The 14744-nt window shown below is 43.9% G+C and overlaps 1 protein-coding gene across 3 annotated transcripts; it reads left to right on the top strand.

Annotated features, from left to right (window-relative positions):
- Positions 1 to 1241: 1241 nt before the first annotated feature.
- Positions 1242 to 14397, top strand: RNF5 (ring finger protein 5). Of its 3 annotated transcripts, none has more exons than XM_070936593.1 (6): positions 1242 to 1410; positions 2471 to 2489; positions 9522 to 9634; positions 11665 to 11719; positions 11844 to 11958; positions 14238 to 14397. In XM_070936593.1, the coding sequence occupies exons 1-6, from the start codon at positions 1265 to 1267 to the stop codon at positions 14324 to 14326; spliced, it is 537 nt and encodes a 178-aa protein (XP_070792694.1). In that variant the 5' UTR covers positions 1242 to 1264; the 3' UTR covers positions 14327 to 14397. The 3 variants fall into 3 exon arrangements, with proteins under 3 accessions (XP_070792694.1, XP_070792695.1, XP_070792696.1); XM_070936594.1 differs by having other exon boundaries at positions 11847 to 11958; XM_070936595.1 differs by lacking the exon at positions 2471 to 2489 and having other exon boundaries at positions 1251 to 1410.
- The last annotated feature ends 347 nt before the right edge of the window (positions 14398 to 14744 follow it).

The raw sequence follows: 14744 nt of genomic DNA on the forward strand, positions 1-14744 counted from the left end.
TAGCTGTGGCGAATTGGCCATGGGGAGTTAGGAGAAACTTCCTAACAGTGAGAACAATTAACCAATGGAACAAATTGCTATCAGAAGCGATGGGTGCTTCATCACTGGAGGTTTTTAAGAAGAGACTGGGCAGTCACTTGTCTGAAATGGTATAGGGCCGTGATGGCGAACTTTTGGTTTTTCTTGCCTAAGTGTATGTTTCATGGCTGTATGGCAACTGTGGTAGCCACTTGCTTTGTGACTGAAGTCTGGATGAGGAGGAAATGAATGAACCCATGAGCCTGGATAGCTCTGCAGACAAAGGCACTGTAATTTAACACCAGCTGTCTGCAATTAAAGTAAGTTCGAATCTCCCCAGGCTCAAGGTTGACTCAGCCTTCCATCCTTTCTAAGGTAGGTAAATTGAGGACCCAGTTTGTGGGGGCAATAAACTGACTTTGTATAAAATATACAAAAGTATGAAGGCTATTGCTTAACGCACTGTAAACTGCCCTGAGTCTCCGGAGAAGGGCGGCATATAAATCAAATTAAAAAAAAGAACAACCCAGAGGACTGAACCTAGATTGACCGCAAGAAGGTAGGAATACAGTTGGGACAGTTGCCATAGTAACAGAATAGCTGCATTCGATCTTGTTGCCTATTCGGCTTTCAGTCTTACAAAGAGCAAGCTTGGTACAGATCAGCACTTCATCAGGCTCCGCCCATTTGCGTCAGCCAAGGTTTATTGAATCGTTATTGGCTAATTTATGCGTCAATCAGGATTGCTCCGACCTTAAATCCAAGGCTTACGTCCCGTCGCCACGCGCTCAGCACTTTTTAGTGGTTGGGTTTCGAAGGAAAACGAAGACTTTTTTTTCTTCCCTTCCACCACAACCTTTGTTATTTTCTTCTTTGATAGGCTGCCATTTCAGTCAATCATGAGACGCCCGCCCCTTGATTCCCACCCCAGTCATATGATATGTTATTTTGCTCAGGAAACGAAGGTGGGTGTGTTGGGGGGAAAGTACGGTATTTCAACCAATAACGTAGTCGCGTATTCGACGCCCGAGTACCCCAGCCAATCAAAAAAGTTTTAAGAGCCTGCACAGAATTGAAGGCGGGACCAACTGGAACGTACATAATCAGCTTTGCCAGGTGCCCCAAATGATTATCTTGGCCACCAATGAAATGTCTACGGAGCGTGAAAGACGTCGAGAAAGACCAATGATTAAAGAGTGGGCGTTTACATCTCTTCCCCCCCCCTTAGTTTAAGTCAGGGCGGAAGATGGCGGCGGCGGCGGCTGGGACAGGTCCAGGGGTCCCAGATGGGGAACCGGAGGGGTCAAACCGCGATCACAGTACTTTTGAATGCAACATCTGCCTGGAGCCTGCCAGAGAAGCTGTCATCGGCCTGTGCGGCCACCTGTACTGGTGAGCGAGGGAAAAGGGGCAGAGAGGTGTGGCACAGGGAAGGGGAGAACCAAAAGGCTGATTAAAAAAAATAAAATAAATAAAAATAAACACCTGCAACAAAAAGGAAGAAGGTGGGACAGGCCGAAATCCAACAGGTGAAGCTGTGCTTCTTTTCTTTTTTGCTTCATTGCCATTCTCTCGAAAGAAGCTGCCTTTGGGTTGATTGGTTGGCCACGTTTGGGGTGGAAGCAGAGGGGGGCAGGTCTAGTAGAAGACAGGCAGTGTGGCTTAGTGGTTAGAGAGCAATTTGGGGAGGGGACTGCTAACCACAACATCTCTGGCCACTAGAAGCTAATTTGTGTAGTTTGTGGCCTTATAAGTGGGGTAAACCTCCACACCCACCAATTGCCCCAGCTTATACTTTGATTTGTATGCCGGTGTAAATAATCAATTGGAGAAATCCAGCAATTGTGTTTCGTTCACTTAGATTTATGATTGACTTTACAGATAGTCCTCGACTTACAATCATTTGTTTAGTGACCGTTTGAAGTTACAGTGACACTGAAAAAAGTGACTTATGACCATTTTTCACACTTATGACCGTTGCAGCATCCCCGTGGTCAGGGGCTCAAAATTCAGGATGCTTGGCCACTGGTTCATATTTATGACGGTTGCAGTGTCCTGGTCAGTGTCCTGTGAATCCCCCTTTGGTGACCTTCTGACAAGCAATGGGGAAGCCAGATTCACTTAAGGACCGTGTTGCTAACTTGACAACTGCAGTGATTCACTTAACAGCGGCAAGAAAGGATGTAAAATGGGGGAAAACTCCGTTAACAACTATTTCACCTGGCAACAGAAATTTTGGGCTCAGTTTGTGATTGTTCGTTAGGACTATCTGTATTTACATCACTTATTATAGGTTAATACATTAAATTTGTATAGCCGTCTATCTCACAAATGTCACTTGTTGATTTCTGTGTGCCCATCAAAATTCTGATTCAGTACGTAATTTTTCTTCCTGTTGGTTTGATCCAGATTTCTTTTAAAAGGTCTTGTACTTTTTCTTCCCTTTTTCCAGCTGGCCTTGTCTTCACCAGGTGAGTCGCTCTGTTTATTTGGACACTGAACTGTAAGATTGGCTGGAGTTGAAATGCTTAATTAACTTTTCCTATTGTATCTCTTCCAAATACAGTTTTCCAGAAATCTCAGGCAGCATAGCTATTGGTTGGGACAGCATAGTTACTAGCAGTGGTGAAATGTAAAATTTGTTACTACCGGTTCTGTGGGCGTGACTTGGTGGGGGTGGTGTTAATGTGACTGAGTGGGTGTGGCCAACTTTAAAAAAAAAAAACTTTTAAAACCATTTTTTCTACAACTTCTTCGGCCAAAGAGATTGCAGAAAAAAATGCTTTTAAAAGCCTCTGACGATCCCAGCTGAGCCGCGTGATCATCAGAGGCTTTTTTTTACTTTTAAAAGCATTTTTTCAGTTGAAGAAGTTGTAGAAAAAATGCTTTTAAAAAAAAGCCTTTGATGATCGCGCAGCTCAGCTGGGCATGGGGGGGACGACAGGGATTTTTGCTACCGGTTCTCTGAACCACCTGCCGCCATCGCTACCGGATCGGGTGATCCGGTCCGAACTGGGAGCATTTCACCCCTGGTTACTAGCTGGGGATTATGGGTGATATAGTCTGAAATTATTTTGATGCCACCATGTCAGCCAAGACTGGCCTAATGTTGGACAAATCTGGTATTCCTAGACAAAAGTAATCTGTGGAAGGGATACAAATAGTTGTCAACTTACAACCAGTAAGTAAGTAAGTAACTCATTCAGAGTTACAGTGGACCTGAAAAAGATACAGGTCGTCCTCGACTTACAACAGTTCATTTAGTGACTGTTCAAAGTTACAACGGTACTGAAAAATGTGACTTGGGACTGTTTTTCACAGTTACAACTTTTTCAGGATCCCCATGACGATGTGATCAAAATTCAGATGCGTGGAAGCTGGTTCATTTTTACAACTGTTGCAGTATCCCAAGATCATGTGGTCTCCTTTTGCAACCCCCTGACAAGCTAAGTCAATGGGGAAGCCAGATGCACTTAATACCTGTGTTACTTACTTATCAGCTGCAGTGATTCACTTAACATCTGTGACAAGAAAGGTTGTAAAATGGAACAAAACTCATTTAACAGATGTCTCACTTATCAACAGAAAGTTTGGGCTAAATTGTGGTCGTAAGTCAAGGACTACCTGTATTTATGACCCAATTTTGAAGTAGCAACACCTGTCCCCCGTGGTCCCATGATTGCATTTTGGGTGCTGGGCAATCAGCCCATACTTAGAGTTGTTTGCAGAATCCCACATTTATATGATTTCAATTTACTTCCAGTTTCTGGCAAAAGACACGCCCATTGCAGACAATGGCTCACTTTATGACCATTTCAGTTGCTTAATGGCTTAATTTCATGGCTTAGGACCTGGTTATCTACAGGACCGCCTGCTACCACCAATAGCCTCCCACCGGCCAGTACGCTCACATAGAGAGGGGCTCCTCTGGGTGCCATCGGCCAAACAATGTCGACTGGCGGCCCCTAGGGGGAGAGCCTTCTCTGTGGGGGCACCTACGATCTGGAAGGAGCTCCCCCCCGGAGATACCGAGGATCCCGGGTCTGCGCACCTTCCGTCGCGCGCTTAAGACTTTCTTATTCCATCAAGCTGGCCTGGCCTAGATCTTCTCCCCTTTTTAAATGTAAATTTTAATTTGTTTTAAATTATGGGGTATTTTAAATTCAGCCAAATTATTTAATTCGTTTTTAATTCATTTTAAATTTTTGTATTTATGTGTTTTATCTCGTGGCTGTTCACCGCCCTGAGTCCTTCGGGAGAAGGGCGGTATAGAAATTTAATAAAATAAATAAATAAATAAATAAAATAAATGATTGCTGCAAAAAGGTTGTACAATATATCTGTGACCCACTTAACGACCAGCACAACTTTAAAATGTAATTCTGGATTCAATAATGGTCATATGTCCAGGAAAACTACAGATAATCCTTGATTTACGGCCACAATTGAACCCAAAATTTCTTTTGCAAAGCAAGACAGTTGTTAAGTGAGTTTTGCCCCATTTTATTTTTATTTATTTTTTTTAAAAAAATTATTTTTAAACAAACAAAACAAAAAACATCCATCATCCATTACAATTGCAAGCAGTGTGCCGGTTGGTTACAAATCTTTTGTGCTTCATCTCATATTCATAATTTACTAATTCTCTACTTTCTCATATTATCAATCTAATATATATCTTTATATTATTATTCTCATTTATCTTTCATTTAGCAATAGCATTTTCATTCCATTAAAATCATTTTCATATATTATAACATCCATTTCATATTTCATTTCCATGTTTTATTATTTTCTGCCCCATTTTATGACCTTTCTTCCAACGGTTGTTAAGTGAATCACTGCAGTTGTTACACTAGTAACACGGTTGTTAAGTGAATCTGGCTTCCCCCTTGATTTTGCTTGTCAGAAGGTCGCAAAAGGGGAACACACACACACACACACACACACACACACACACACACACACAAATACATACTGGGACACTAAATTTCATCATCATCCTTTTTAGCCGTTGTCTAGCCACTGCGAGATGAAGGCCTCTCCCGCATGTTTCCAACCAATACGGAAGAGAACACGTCATAAATATGAGTCCGTTGCCAAGCGGCTGAATTTTGTTCATGTGACCATGGAGATGCTGCAACGGTTGTTAAGTGTGAAAAATGATCATAAGTCACTTTTTTTCAGTGCCATTGTAACTTCGAACGGTCACTAAACGAACTGTTTACCTGCATTAGCTGATAGAAAGGCTAATCAGGGACACTTTCTGCCTTACAGGTGAATAATGATAATGCTTCTTATGAGAGAGAATCTGGAGGACTTTTTCTGTAACTGGTCAGCCTGATGGTTTATTGTGTGGTCAAGGGGTTGTACATATAATCAACATTGAAGAAGGAGACTATAGCGGCTGAGGAAGGTTACCTCTGCTTGTGTCTATGGAGATTCTCAGTCATCCAGGTCATGGTTGTCCTAGAGGTGCTTTTTTCAAGAGACAACTGGACTTTCTTTTTTTTCTTTTGAAGACATTTCGCTTCTCATCCAAGAAACTTCTTCAACTCTGACTGGTGGGATGGTGGGGAATGGAAGGATTTATACTCCTTGCAGACTGCTGATCATTTGCATCCTTTTAGCAAGTCGTTGAGGCCATCTGGAGGTTTATCTCTGCTGTCCAGGTGGCCTCAATGACTCGCTTAACAAATACAAATGACCAGCAGTCTGCAAGGAGTATAAATCCTTCCATTCCTCACCATCCAGTCAGAGCTGAAGAAGTTTCTTGGATGAGAAGCGAAACGTCTTCAAAGAAAAACCAGAAAGTCCAGTTGCCTCTTGAAAAAAAAAGCACCTTGGATTACCTCTGCTTGCTTTCTTGCATAGGCACTTGACTGACTGCTGTGGACCTTTGGACTCTCTTAGCAAAGCATTTTTTAATCAGAGCGACTGTCCTTGAAGAGAACCTCTCCTCGGCTCAAGTACGGAGGGGTCCGAATTTCTTAAGTAACTTCAGAAATTATATTAAGCTGAGGATAACGATAAGCAATTCCAATAGAGCCGTGGTGGCACAGAGATTAGAATGCTGTACTACAGGTTAATTCTGTCGACTGCCAGTAGTTCGATTCTGACCGGCACAAAGTTGACTTAGCCGCCTATCCTTCCAAGGTTGGTAAAATGAGGACCCAGATTGTTGGGGGACAATATGCTGACTCTGTAAACCGCTTAGATTGGGCTATAAAAACACTGTGAAGGGGTATATAAGTCTTAAGTGCTAATGCTGTTACAAACTAGGCAATTAAAATCCCTCCCTTAAAACAAATTAATATTTAGTTGAAATAACAGCTAAACCAAGAAAAGTAAATCTAAAATCTCACTGTTCCAGCCTTAAAAGTAGCCGATTGCAAACTTTCAAAGACAACTTTTTCCTGAATTGTCCTAGAAATGTTTTATATCTTCTGCAGCCTAATAGTATTTGAAAAGTTAACCTAAATTTTCATTGTACTCCTCAAAATTTGTTGGTTCTTCTCTACTCTCCATTAGGTCTTTCAAAGTTTTCTTAAGTTTCTGGTGTGGAAACCAATGGGAATTACTTACGAAAAAAAAACCGTGGACCCAATGGAATTATAGGTAGTCCTCGATTTACGACCACAATTGAGCCCAAAATTTCTGTTATTGAGTTTTGCTCCATTTTATGACCTTTCTTGCCACAGTTAAGTGAATCACTGTAGCTGACACATTAGTCATATGGTTCTTAATTGACTCTGGCTTCCCCATTGATTTTGCTTGTCAAAAACTTGCAAAAGGGGATCATATGACACTGGGACACAGCCACGGTCATAAGCGTGAGTCAGTTTGCCAAGCATCTGAATTTTGATCACATGATCCCGGGGGTGCTGCAGTGGTCGTAAGGGTGAAAAATGGTCATCGGTCACTTTTTTCATTGCTGTGGTAATTTTGAACAGTCACTACAGTGTTTCCCTGAAAATAAGACCCTGTCTTATATTTTTTTGAACCCTGAAATAAGGGCTTGGCCTTATTGCCATGCGCTCAAAAGCCCGATTGGGCTTATTATCAGGGGATGTCTTATTTTGGGGAAAACAGGGTAAATGAACTGTTGTAAGTCAAGGACCATTGGTTTAGTTGTTAGATTATATGTTGCCTTCTATTTGTGAGCTCAAGGTGTTTTTCTCCCACAAGAGACCTGTGAAATAAATCGGGTTAGAGGTGCTAGGAGTGTAGAGCAGGGATCCCCAATGCCCGGTCTGTGGACTGGCACTGGGCCGCGGCATGCCAGAAACCAGGCCACACAAACAATTGAAGCCCCATCCACAGGATGTAGGCAGCACATGAAACCAGGTCCCTTCCGGTCCACAGAAAAACCTTTCCACTGAACCTGTCTCTGGTGCCCCAGAGGTTGGGGGCCACCACAGTAGAGTGCTAGGGAGCTTCTGTGTCTGAGCAGAGACCAGAAGCTGGGTCTCTTCACTCCCAGTCTTAACACATTCTGGCTCTTAAAGCCAAGAAGGAGAAACTACCGGTAGTCTTCAATTTACCGCCATTTGTTTAGTGACCGTTTGGCGTTACCATCGCATTAAATAATTACTTAACAACCACTAAGGGTCCTGCAATCACCGTTTGTAACTTTCCCAGCCAGCTTCTGAAAAGCAAAGTATGACCAGGAGGAAGGGGGGGGGGTCGGATTTGCTTAACGACCACATGATTCCCTTAAGAACTGCGGTGATTCGCTTCATTGTGGCAAAATCGGTTGCGACTCACTTAACAACCATCTTAAATTGAAATTCTGGTCCAAATCGTAGTTATAAATTGAGGATTACCTGTGCTATAGTCTGAACTGAGCTTGAGACTACAACCTAGGTCTCTCTGCTCCTAGTCCAGGTTTTTTTTTTTTAGTATTTCTCACATTCAATATTTTTACTCTGTTTTACCTCAGACGTGGCATTGAAATATGAGCTGAGAGGGGATTATTTTGGGTGCGCACCTGGGTTGTGTATAAGTAATTCTTTTGGTCAGTATGGAGTTTCAGAGTCTGCAGTGTATATAGATCTAAGGAACTATAGGTGCCATGGCGAGTATAGCCAGTCACCCACAACCCCTGGCAATCAGAAACAAAGTACCTCTCTCAGATACTCTCTCCAATCTACGGAGAGATTTGTGAAGCCCTCAAAAGTTGCCGCCACCTCGATCCCCACAATGGACGAATGGCTGCAAAAATTGATGGAGTTAGCAGAGATTGACTATATTGGTCAAAGTAAAAAAACACAAATCCTTTTATTTCTACTTGGAAACCGCTTCTGGACTTTGTGCTTGAGGTGGGGGAAAAAATGAAACTTTGATTTTGGGTTTTACCGATTAGATCAGAGATGTCAAATTCACGTCGTCACAGCAGTGTCATGTGACATATCGTGACTTTTCCCCCCTTCGTGACACATCTAGCCCGTGGGCCGCGAGTTTTGACAGCCCTGGATTAGATAGATTTATTGTTATAGAAATGGCTTATTTATACTACTATGGAAAAGTAAAAAGTTGAGGTTTGATGTCAGTGCCTTATTCTACTGCACCAAAGGGAGTCGGAAGTCAGTGCCTTTTTTTTTCTTTTCCCCCTTTTCTTTCCCTCACTTTTCCCTTCCCTTTCCCCTTCCCTGTATTCCCTACGATTTACTTTTGTATTTTCTTTCTATGCTACATTATAAACTAATAAAAACTGCTTTAAAAAGAAAGTTGCTGCAAATAGATACAAAGCTCCAATCGGATGCTTTAGATCTTAGCTTGGCAGCTTCTTATTTCATCGACAGCAGTTTTTTTAAATGAAAAGCCAGTTGGCACAGGAAACATGGTAGATCTCAAAAGATACCCAATTGCTTCCTTCTAATGTAAATATGTACATATTTGGAAGTGGCCACAAAGCTTCTGACTGCAGGGGGTTGGACTAGAAATAGGGGTTCCAAACCCCCGGCCTACTACTGGGCCGCAGCCTGTTTGAAACTGGGCGGCATGAGTGATGGGTAAGCGCACGTGTGAAGCTCCATACGAGTGGAAGGCTCTTGAGTGGAGGGTGCTTGTGCTCTCATGCGAAGCTCCCCTCGCGTGAACGGAGGGCGCGCAGGCTCGGCAGTGGTGGTTCTGTGGGCGTGGCTTGGTGGGCATGGCAGGGGAAGGTTACTGCAAAATCCCCATTTCCTCCCTATCAGCTAGGACTCGGGAGGCAGAGAATAGATGGGGGCGGGGCCAGTCAGAGGTGGTATTCAAATTTTCCGCTATTGGTTCTCCAGAACTGGTCAGCACCTGCTGAATACCACCTCTGATGCTCGCCACTCGCACAATGGAGCTGTGCACACATGTGTGCATCTGCCATTCATAACCCAACCACCACGCCAGGCCAGGCCACCAAGATGGAAAAGTTGGGGACAGCTGGACTAAAAGACCTCTCAGGTATCTTCCAGCTCTATGATTCTGTGTTCTGTGTAACTTAGAAATGTCCTTCTTCCCTTCAGTGGTTAGAAACTCGGCCGGAGCGTCAGGAATGTCCGGTGTGCAAGGCAGGCATCAGCCGGGACAAAGTTATTCCTCTCTATGGGCGTGGAAGCTCCGCTCAGCAGGATCCCAGGTAAAGGGTTCCCTTCTTTATCAGCGTTTGAGTAGGTAAAGGTAAAGTAGTCCCTGCAAGAGCCTTGGTAGTGCAGCGGACTAAAGTGCTGTTTAAGTAACACTTAGCTGTCAGCTGCCTGCAAATACTGTGAGTTCAAATCTCACCAGGCTCAAGGTTGACTCAGCCTTCCATCCTTTCGAGGTAGGTAAAATGAGGACCCGGATTGTGGGGGCGATAAGCTGACTTTGTATAAAAAAGAACACCGCTTAGGGGGGGCCGAAAGCCCTACTAAGCAGGTATATACAAAAGTATGAAGGTTACTGCTTAACACATTGTAAGCCGCCCTGAGTCTCCGGAGAAGGGCGGCATATAAATCGAACCAATAAATAATCAATAAATAAATTTTACTCTGCTAGCCGACAAGTGTCTGAATTTTGATAATTTGACCACGAAGACGCTGCAATGGTCTTCAATACGTGAAATACGGCCATTTTTCAGGGGCGTTGTAACTTCGAACGGTCACGAAACGAATGGTTTTAAGTCGAGGGCTATCTGTAATTGTTTTAATTCTTTTTATGGATTTTGTAACCCATCTGGGTGGGCAGCCTGATTAAATCGAATAAATTAAACTAAAATTATGTTGCCAAAGAAGAAACGATCATTGGTGTCCCAACGGTGCTTTTTTTCAAGAGGCAACTGGACTTTCTGGTTTTTCTTTGAAGACATTTCGCTTCTCATCCAAGAAGCTTCTTCAGCTCCCCGTGTTGTGCCTTTATAAATTCTGTGACCTGTTCCAATACTTCTGTTGGTAGAAGTGATTTTCAGCTCTCGGAGTTTGTGTTCCATTCTCTTTTTCAAAACCTCAATTGTGTAATTAATCTGTCTTGTTCTTTCATTGAGAAGTTGGAGCTGTGCTTTCTGCAGGATGTTCTCTGCCCTGGGTCCCTTCACTGTTGAGCTGAAGAAGCTTCTTGGATGAGAAGAGAAATGTCTTCATAGAAAAAATGAACAAAATCCAGTTGCCTCTTGAAAAAAGCACCTTTGGGGCTATCTGTATACCATGCAAACACAGCTGCCATTTAAAGAAACAAAAATAATCATGTTTTCTTTCTTCTCCTTTTGCTGTATGTTTGCAGTTGGTGGGGTCCTTAGTGCTCTCTGAGTTTGGTTGTTGTTTTCTTGGAGACCAATGAGATAACACCCTCGGTGCTAGAAAGGACCAGGGTGTGCTCTCTGTTTGCATCTGCAAGAAAACAAGCAAGCTCAGAGAGTGCCAAGGAACTCAACAGCAGCCCTGAGCTACAAAAAATTCTCTTCTATTGGTTGTAATTTGTAAGATCTTTGGAGCAGGTACATATTCCTTTGCTAAATAGGACGTATTGGGCAATGCAAAGACTGCAGGTTGTGGGAAGCAGCAGGACTGAGACTGGGGGAGTCGTGGCCTGCCAGCAGATTCAGACAGTGAGGAGGTTGGGGAGGAACATGGGCCAGTCCTGGAGTCTGGGGAAGGCTCTGATAAGGGCTCTGGGTCAGAGGCAGAGATGGAGCCAGGGCTGTCTGACAGTTGTCAGCTGCCTTCGGAGTCAGACATCAGTGAGGCAGAAGAACAGCTGGATCCTGTTCCCAGTGTGCTCATGCACAGAGCTGCCAAGAGAAGGGAACAGCTAAGGAACAAGGGTCAACTCAGGAGTAAAGCCACAGATGGACAGTTAATGGCCCCTCCCATAGGAAATAAAGTGGAGGGGAGGGGAGTTTGCAGCAGACAATTAGTTCATTTGGGTGAAGATCTGTTCCTGCATTCTTGCCAAGTATTGTCAGTTACAGTGTGGAGTCTGAAAGTTATTGGCCTGGCCACTCTCCAAGCCTGAAAAAGGTCGGTAATTGTGAACTATCCTGAAAAGACTGTGGGAGAGGAAAGACTTTGCTGGAGAGGAATTCACTGTAAATTAAACAAAAGGGGTTTATCGGGACGAGGATCCAGCTTCGTGCTGCAGGGGAAGCCTAGGTCAGAACAGGGGTATAATCCTGCCTTTTTCTCCATCACGCAGATTGAAAACTCCCCCCCGACCCCGAGGACAGCGCCCGGAGCCCGAGTCGCGAGGGGTGAGTGCAGCCTGCTTCTAACTTCCCTTCCCAAATCCATCCCGGACTAACTCCGCTCTTCTGCAACACACCTGTTACCCTACCCTCCTTCTTTTTTTTTTCTTCTCCCCCTCCCCACCCCCAGCAGGGCATCGGCAGTTTCCCTGAAGCAGCCACGGGCTTCCACATGGCATTTGGCATTGGTGCATTCCCTTTTGGCTTTTTTGCTACGGGCTACAGTGCTCCAGGAGAAAGAGCAGGTAAGGCCCTGCCGTAAAGGGTATGTGTGTGTGTCAGTGCTTACAGAATTTTGGTGTTCCCTATGACTGTAGGGATCCAGTGGCTCAGTGGCTAAGACGCTAAGCTTGTCAATCAGAAGGTCGGCAGTTCAGCGGTTCGAATCCCTAGTGCCGCGTAACGGGGTGAGCTCCCATTACTTGTCCCAGCTTCTGCCAACCTAGCAGTTCAAAAGCACGTAAAAAATGCAAGTAGAAAAATAGGGACCACCTTTGGTGGGAAGGTAACAGCGCTCCATGCGCTTTTGGCATTTAGTCATGCCAGCCACATGACCATGGAGACATCTTCAAACAGCGTTGGTTCTTTGGCTTAGAAACGGAGATGAGCACTGCCCCCTAGAGCCGGAAAGGACTAGCACGCATATGCGGGGGAACCTTTACCTATGACCGTATTTCCTCTGTCTTTCTATTGAGACCGAAACTAAACTGAGACTCCATTCTTCTAAGCTTGTGCTAGAGCCCATCCTCAGGAAGCTCCTCTTTCTCCAGACTGTGTGTGCCCTGGACTACATGTTGTATTTATATAGTGTCTGGTTGTGTGTGGCCTTGTCAGACCTGTCCCAGCTTGGATAGTCCGGAAAGAAAGACTCTCGACTCCATTTATAGTGAAAAGTATTCTTTTACTGAAGGTCTATGGAGATTCTCAGTCATCTGGGTCATGGTTGTCCCCAAGGTGCTTTTTCAAGAGGCAACTGGACTTTCTGGTTTTTCTTTGAAGACGTTTCAAAAGAATATCGGAAAAGCTTAGGAGGATCTTCATCCAATGCAACATAAGTGCACATTTGAAACCCAAGAATACTCTAACGCAGAAGCTTGTCCACCCCAAGGATAAAACACCCAGACACAAACTGAGCAACGTGGTATATGCAGTACAATGCAGTGAGCCATGTGCATTGGGGAAACAAAACAACCACTTCATAAACACATAACATAGGAGAACAAACCCATCAAGACTAGACTCAACAGTCCATCTGCATTTAAAAAACAAAGGCCACTCATTTGAAGACAGCTAAGTCCACATTTTGGACAGAAAGGACTGCTGGTTTGAAAGAGAGGTCAAAGAGGCCATCTATGTCAAAATTGAACAGCCCTCTCAACAGAGGGGGAGGGATACAACATCATCTATCCTTTCAACATTTCCAAGAAGGTTCCACACCCATTTGCACCACTCAGGTGACCCTGATGACACAGATAAGCCTCCAGGTGGCCTTAACAACTGGCTAAAAGAATGCAAATGATTAGCAGAGCTGAAGAAGCTTCTTGGATCAGAAATAAAATGTCTTCAAAGAAAAACCAGAAAGTCCAATTGCCTCTTGAAAAAGCAACTTTCGGACTTTCACTGAAGCCAAGTGGTTACAGCATAGCAAAGCCAGATCTGAGGATTTCCCGCATAACCCCAGTAATTTTACCTTCTCCCAGCCCCATCTCCGCTTTGGTCATTTTGGTGATGTCCAATAAGGTTCAAATTAGGTATTTTGGTAACAGTTCCATATTTTGGCATCTCTTTGGATGGGCGTTTCACATTCCATCCCCAGGCTGTGTCCTTGGATCTTTCAACCGTTGTCTCTGGATAGCACCTCTGCTTCCTGTCATCCCACCCCAATCCCCGCCTCCGTATCTTCCCAGAGTCAGTGGGGAAACCAGATTCACTTAACAACCGTGTTGCTTATTTAACCATGTTGCTTACAATGCATTAATTTGCTTAATGCATTGTAAGCCACCCTGAGTCTCCGGAGAAGGGCGGCATATATAAATCGAACTAATAAATAAATAAATAATAATAAATAACAATTAGAGTGATTCACTTAACAAATGCCACAAGAAGAGTCATAAAAGAGGGCAAAACTCACTTAATAAATTTCTCATTTAGCAATGTAAATTTTTGGCCTCAGTTGTGGTTGTAAGCTGAGGACTGCCTTTATAACACACAGGAAACATCAGAAGTTTCCAGGAAAAAAAAACCCCTGAGCTACAAATATTCTCCTTTATTGGAGCCGTTGATGTAACAAAAGCTCATCAGTGGTGTTTGAACTATCAGCTCATGAAACCCCAGGCAGGAACAGAGGAATTGGGACACTCAGATGGACAGCCCTTAGTTAGCAACGGATAGCAAAGAGCTACGACGGCGTTAGCGAGTAGTTCAGTTCTTTAAACCTGTTGTTCGAATGTGGCCATCTTGCTTTTAGATTTCACCTTGGCTAACTCTTTTTTTTTCTCCTCTTTTTCTTCTTCCTTTTCCGCAGATACAGATGTGGCCAGACCGTCCAGCTGGCAGGATTCGTTATTTCTTTTCATTGCCATCTTCTTTTTCTTCTGGTTACTCAGTATATAACCGGCTGGACCCTGCTGAGCTTAACCTGTACTAAAAAAAAATCTAAAGAACAGAACGAAAGGACTTTGATATTGGGGGAATGATGGGGTGGGGGGTGGGGGGAGAGAGAGGGAGAGAGAGAGAGACCGGGTTTTGGGTGGGTGGCTTTGAACGCATAGGAGAGACAGCAAGGAGTTAATACTATATGGTGGAGTGAAATTCTCTCTTTTTCATCCCCTCACTCCCCCCATCCTGAGAATTAAAACCATAATAGGGCCGCTTGCTTCTTCAAGTGGTTTGCAAAATGGTTATCTATATACAACCCCAACCTAATTATGGATTGAATGGGGGGGGGGAGTAACTATGCTAGAATGATCCCTTTCTATTCTTCAAAGAAAGATCTCAAATGTGAGGGCAATCTCGAATTACGGCGAAGGTT

Source organism: Pituophis catenifer, unplaced genomic scaffold, assembly GCF_029215685.1.
Source record: "Pituophis catenifer annectens isolate HBS135680 unplaced genomic scaffold, rPitCat1.0.hap2 SCAF_2, whole genome shotgun sequence".
Classification (NCBI taxonomy): Eukaryota; Metazoa; Chordata; class Lepidosauria; order Squamata; family Colubridae; genus Pituophis; species Pituophis catenifer.

What these genes read in the sequence shown, in the direction of transcription:
- RNF5 (XM_070936593.1), top strand. Translation starts at nt 1,265, where the DNA reads ATGGCGGCGGCGGCGGCTGGGACAGGTCCAGGGGTCCCAGATGGGGAA. An exon ending in CGGAGCCCGAGTCGCGAGGG is followed by an intron (nt 11,720 to 11,843) that starts GTGAGTGCAGCC and finishes CCCCACCCCCAG; the next exon opens with CAGGGCATCGGCAGTTTCCC. An exon ending in TGCTCCAGGAGAAAGAGCAG is followed by an intron (nt 11,959 to 14,237) that starts GTAAGGCCCTGC and finishes CCTTTTCCGCAG; the next exon opens with ATACAGATGTGGCCAGACCG.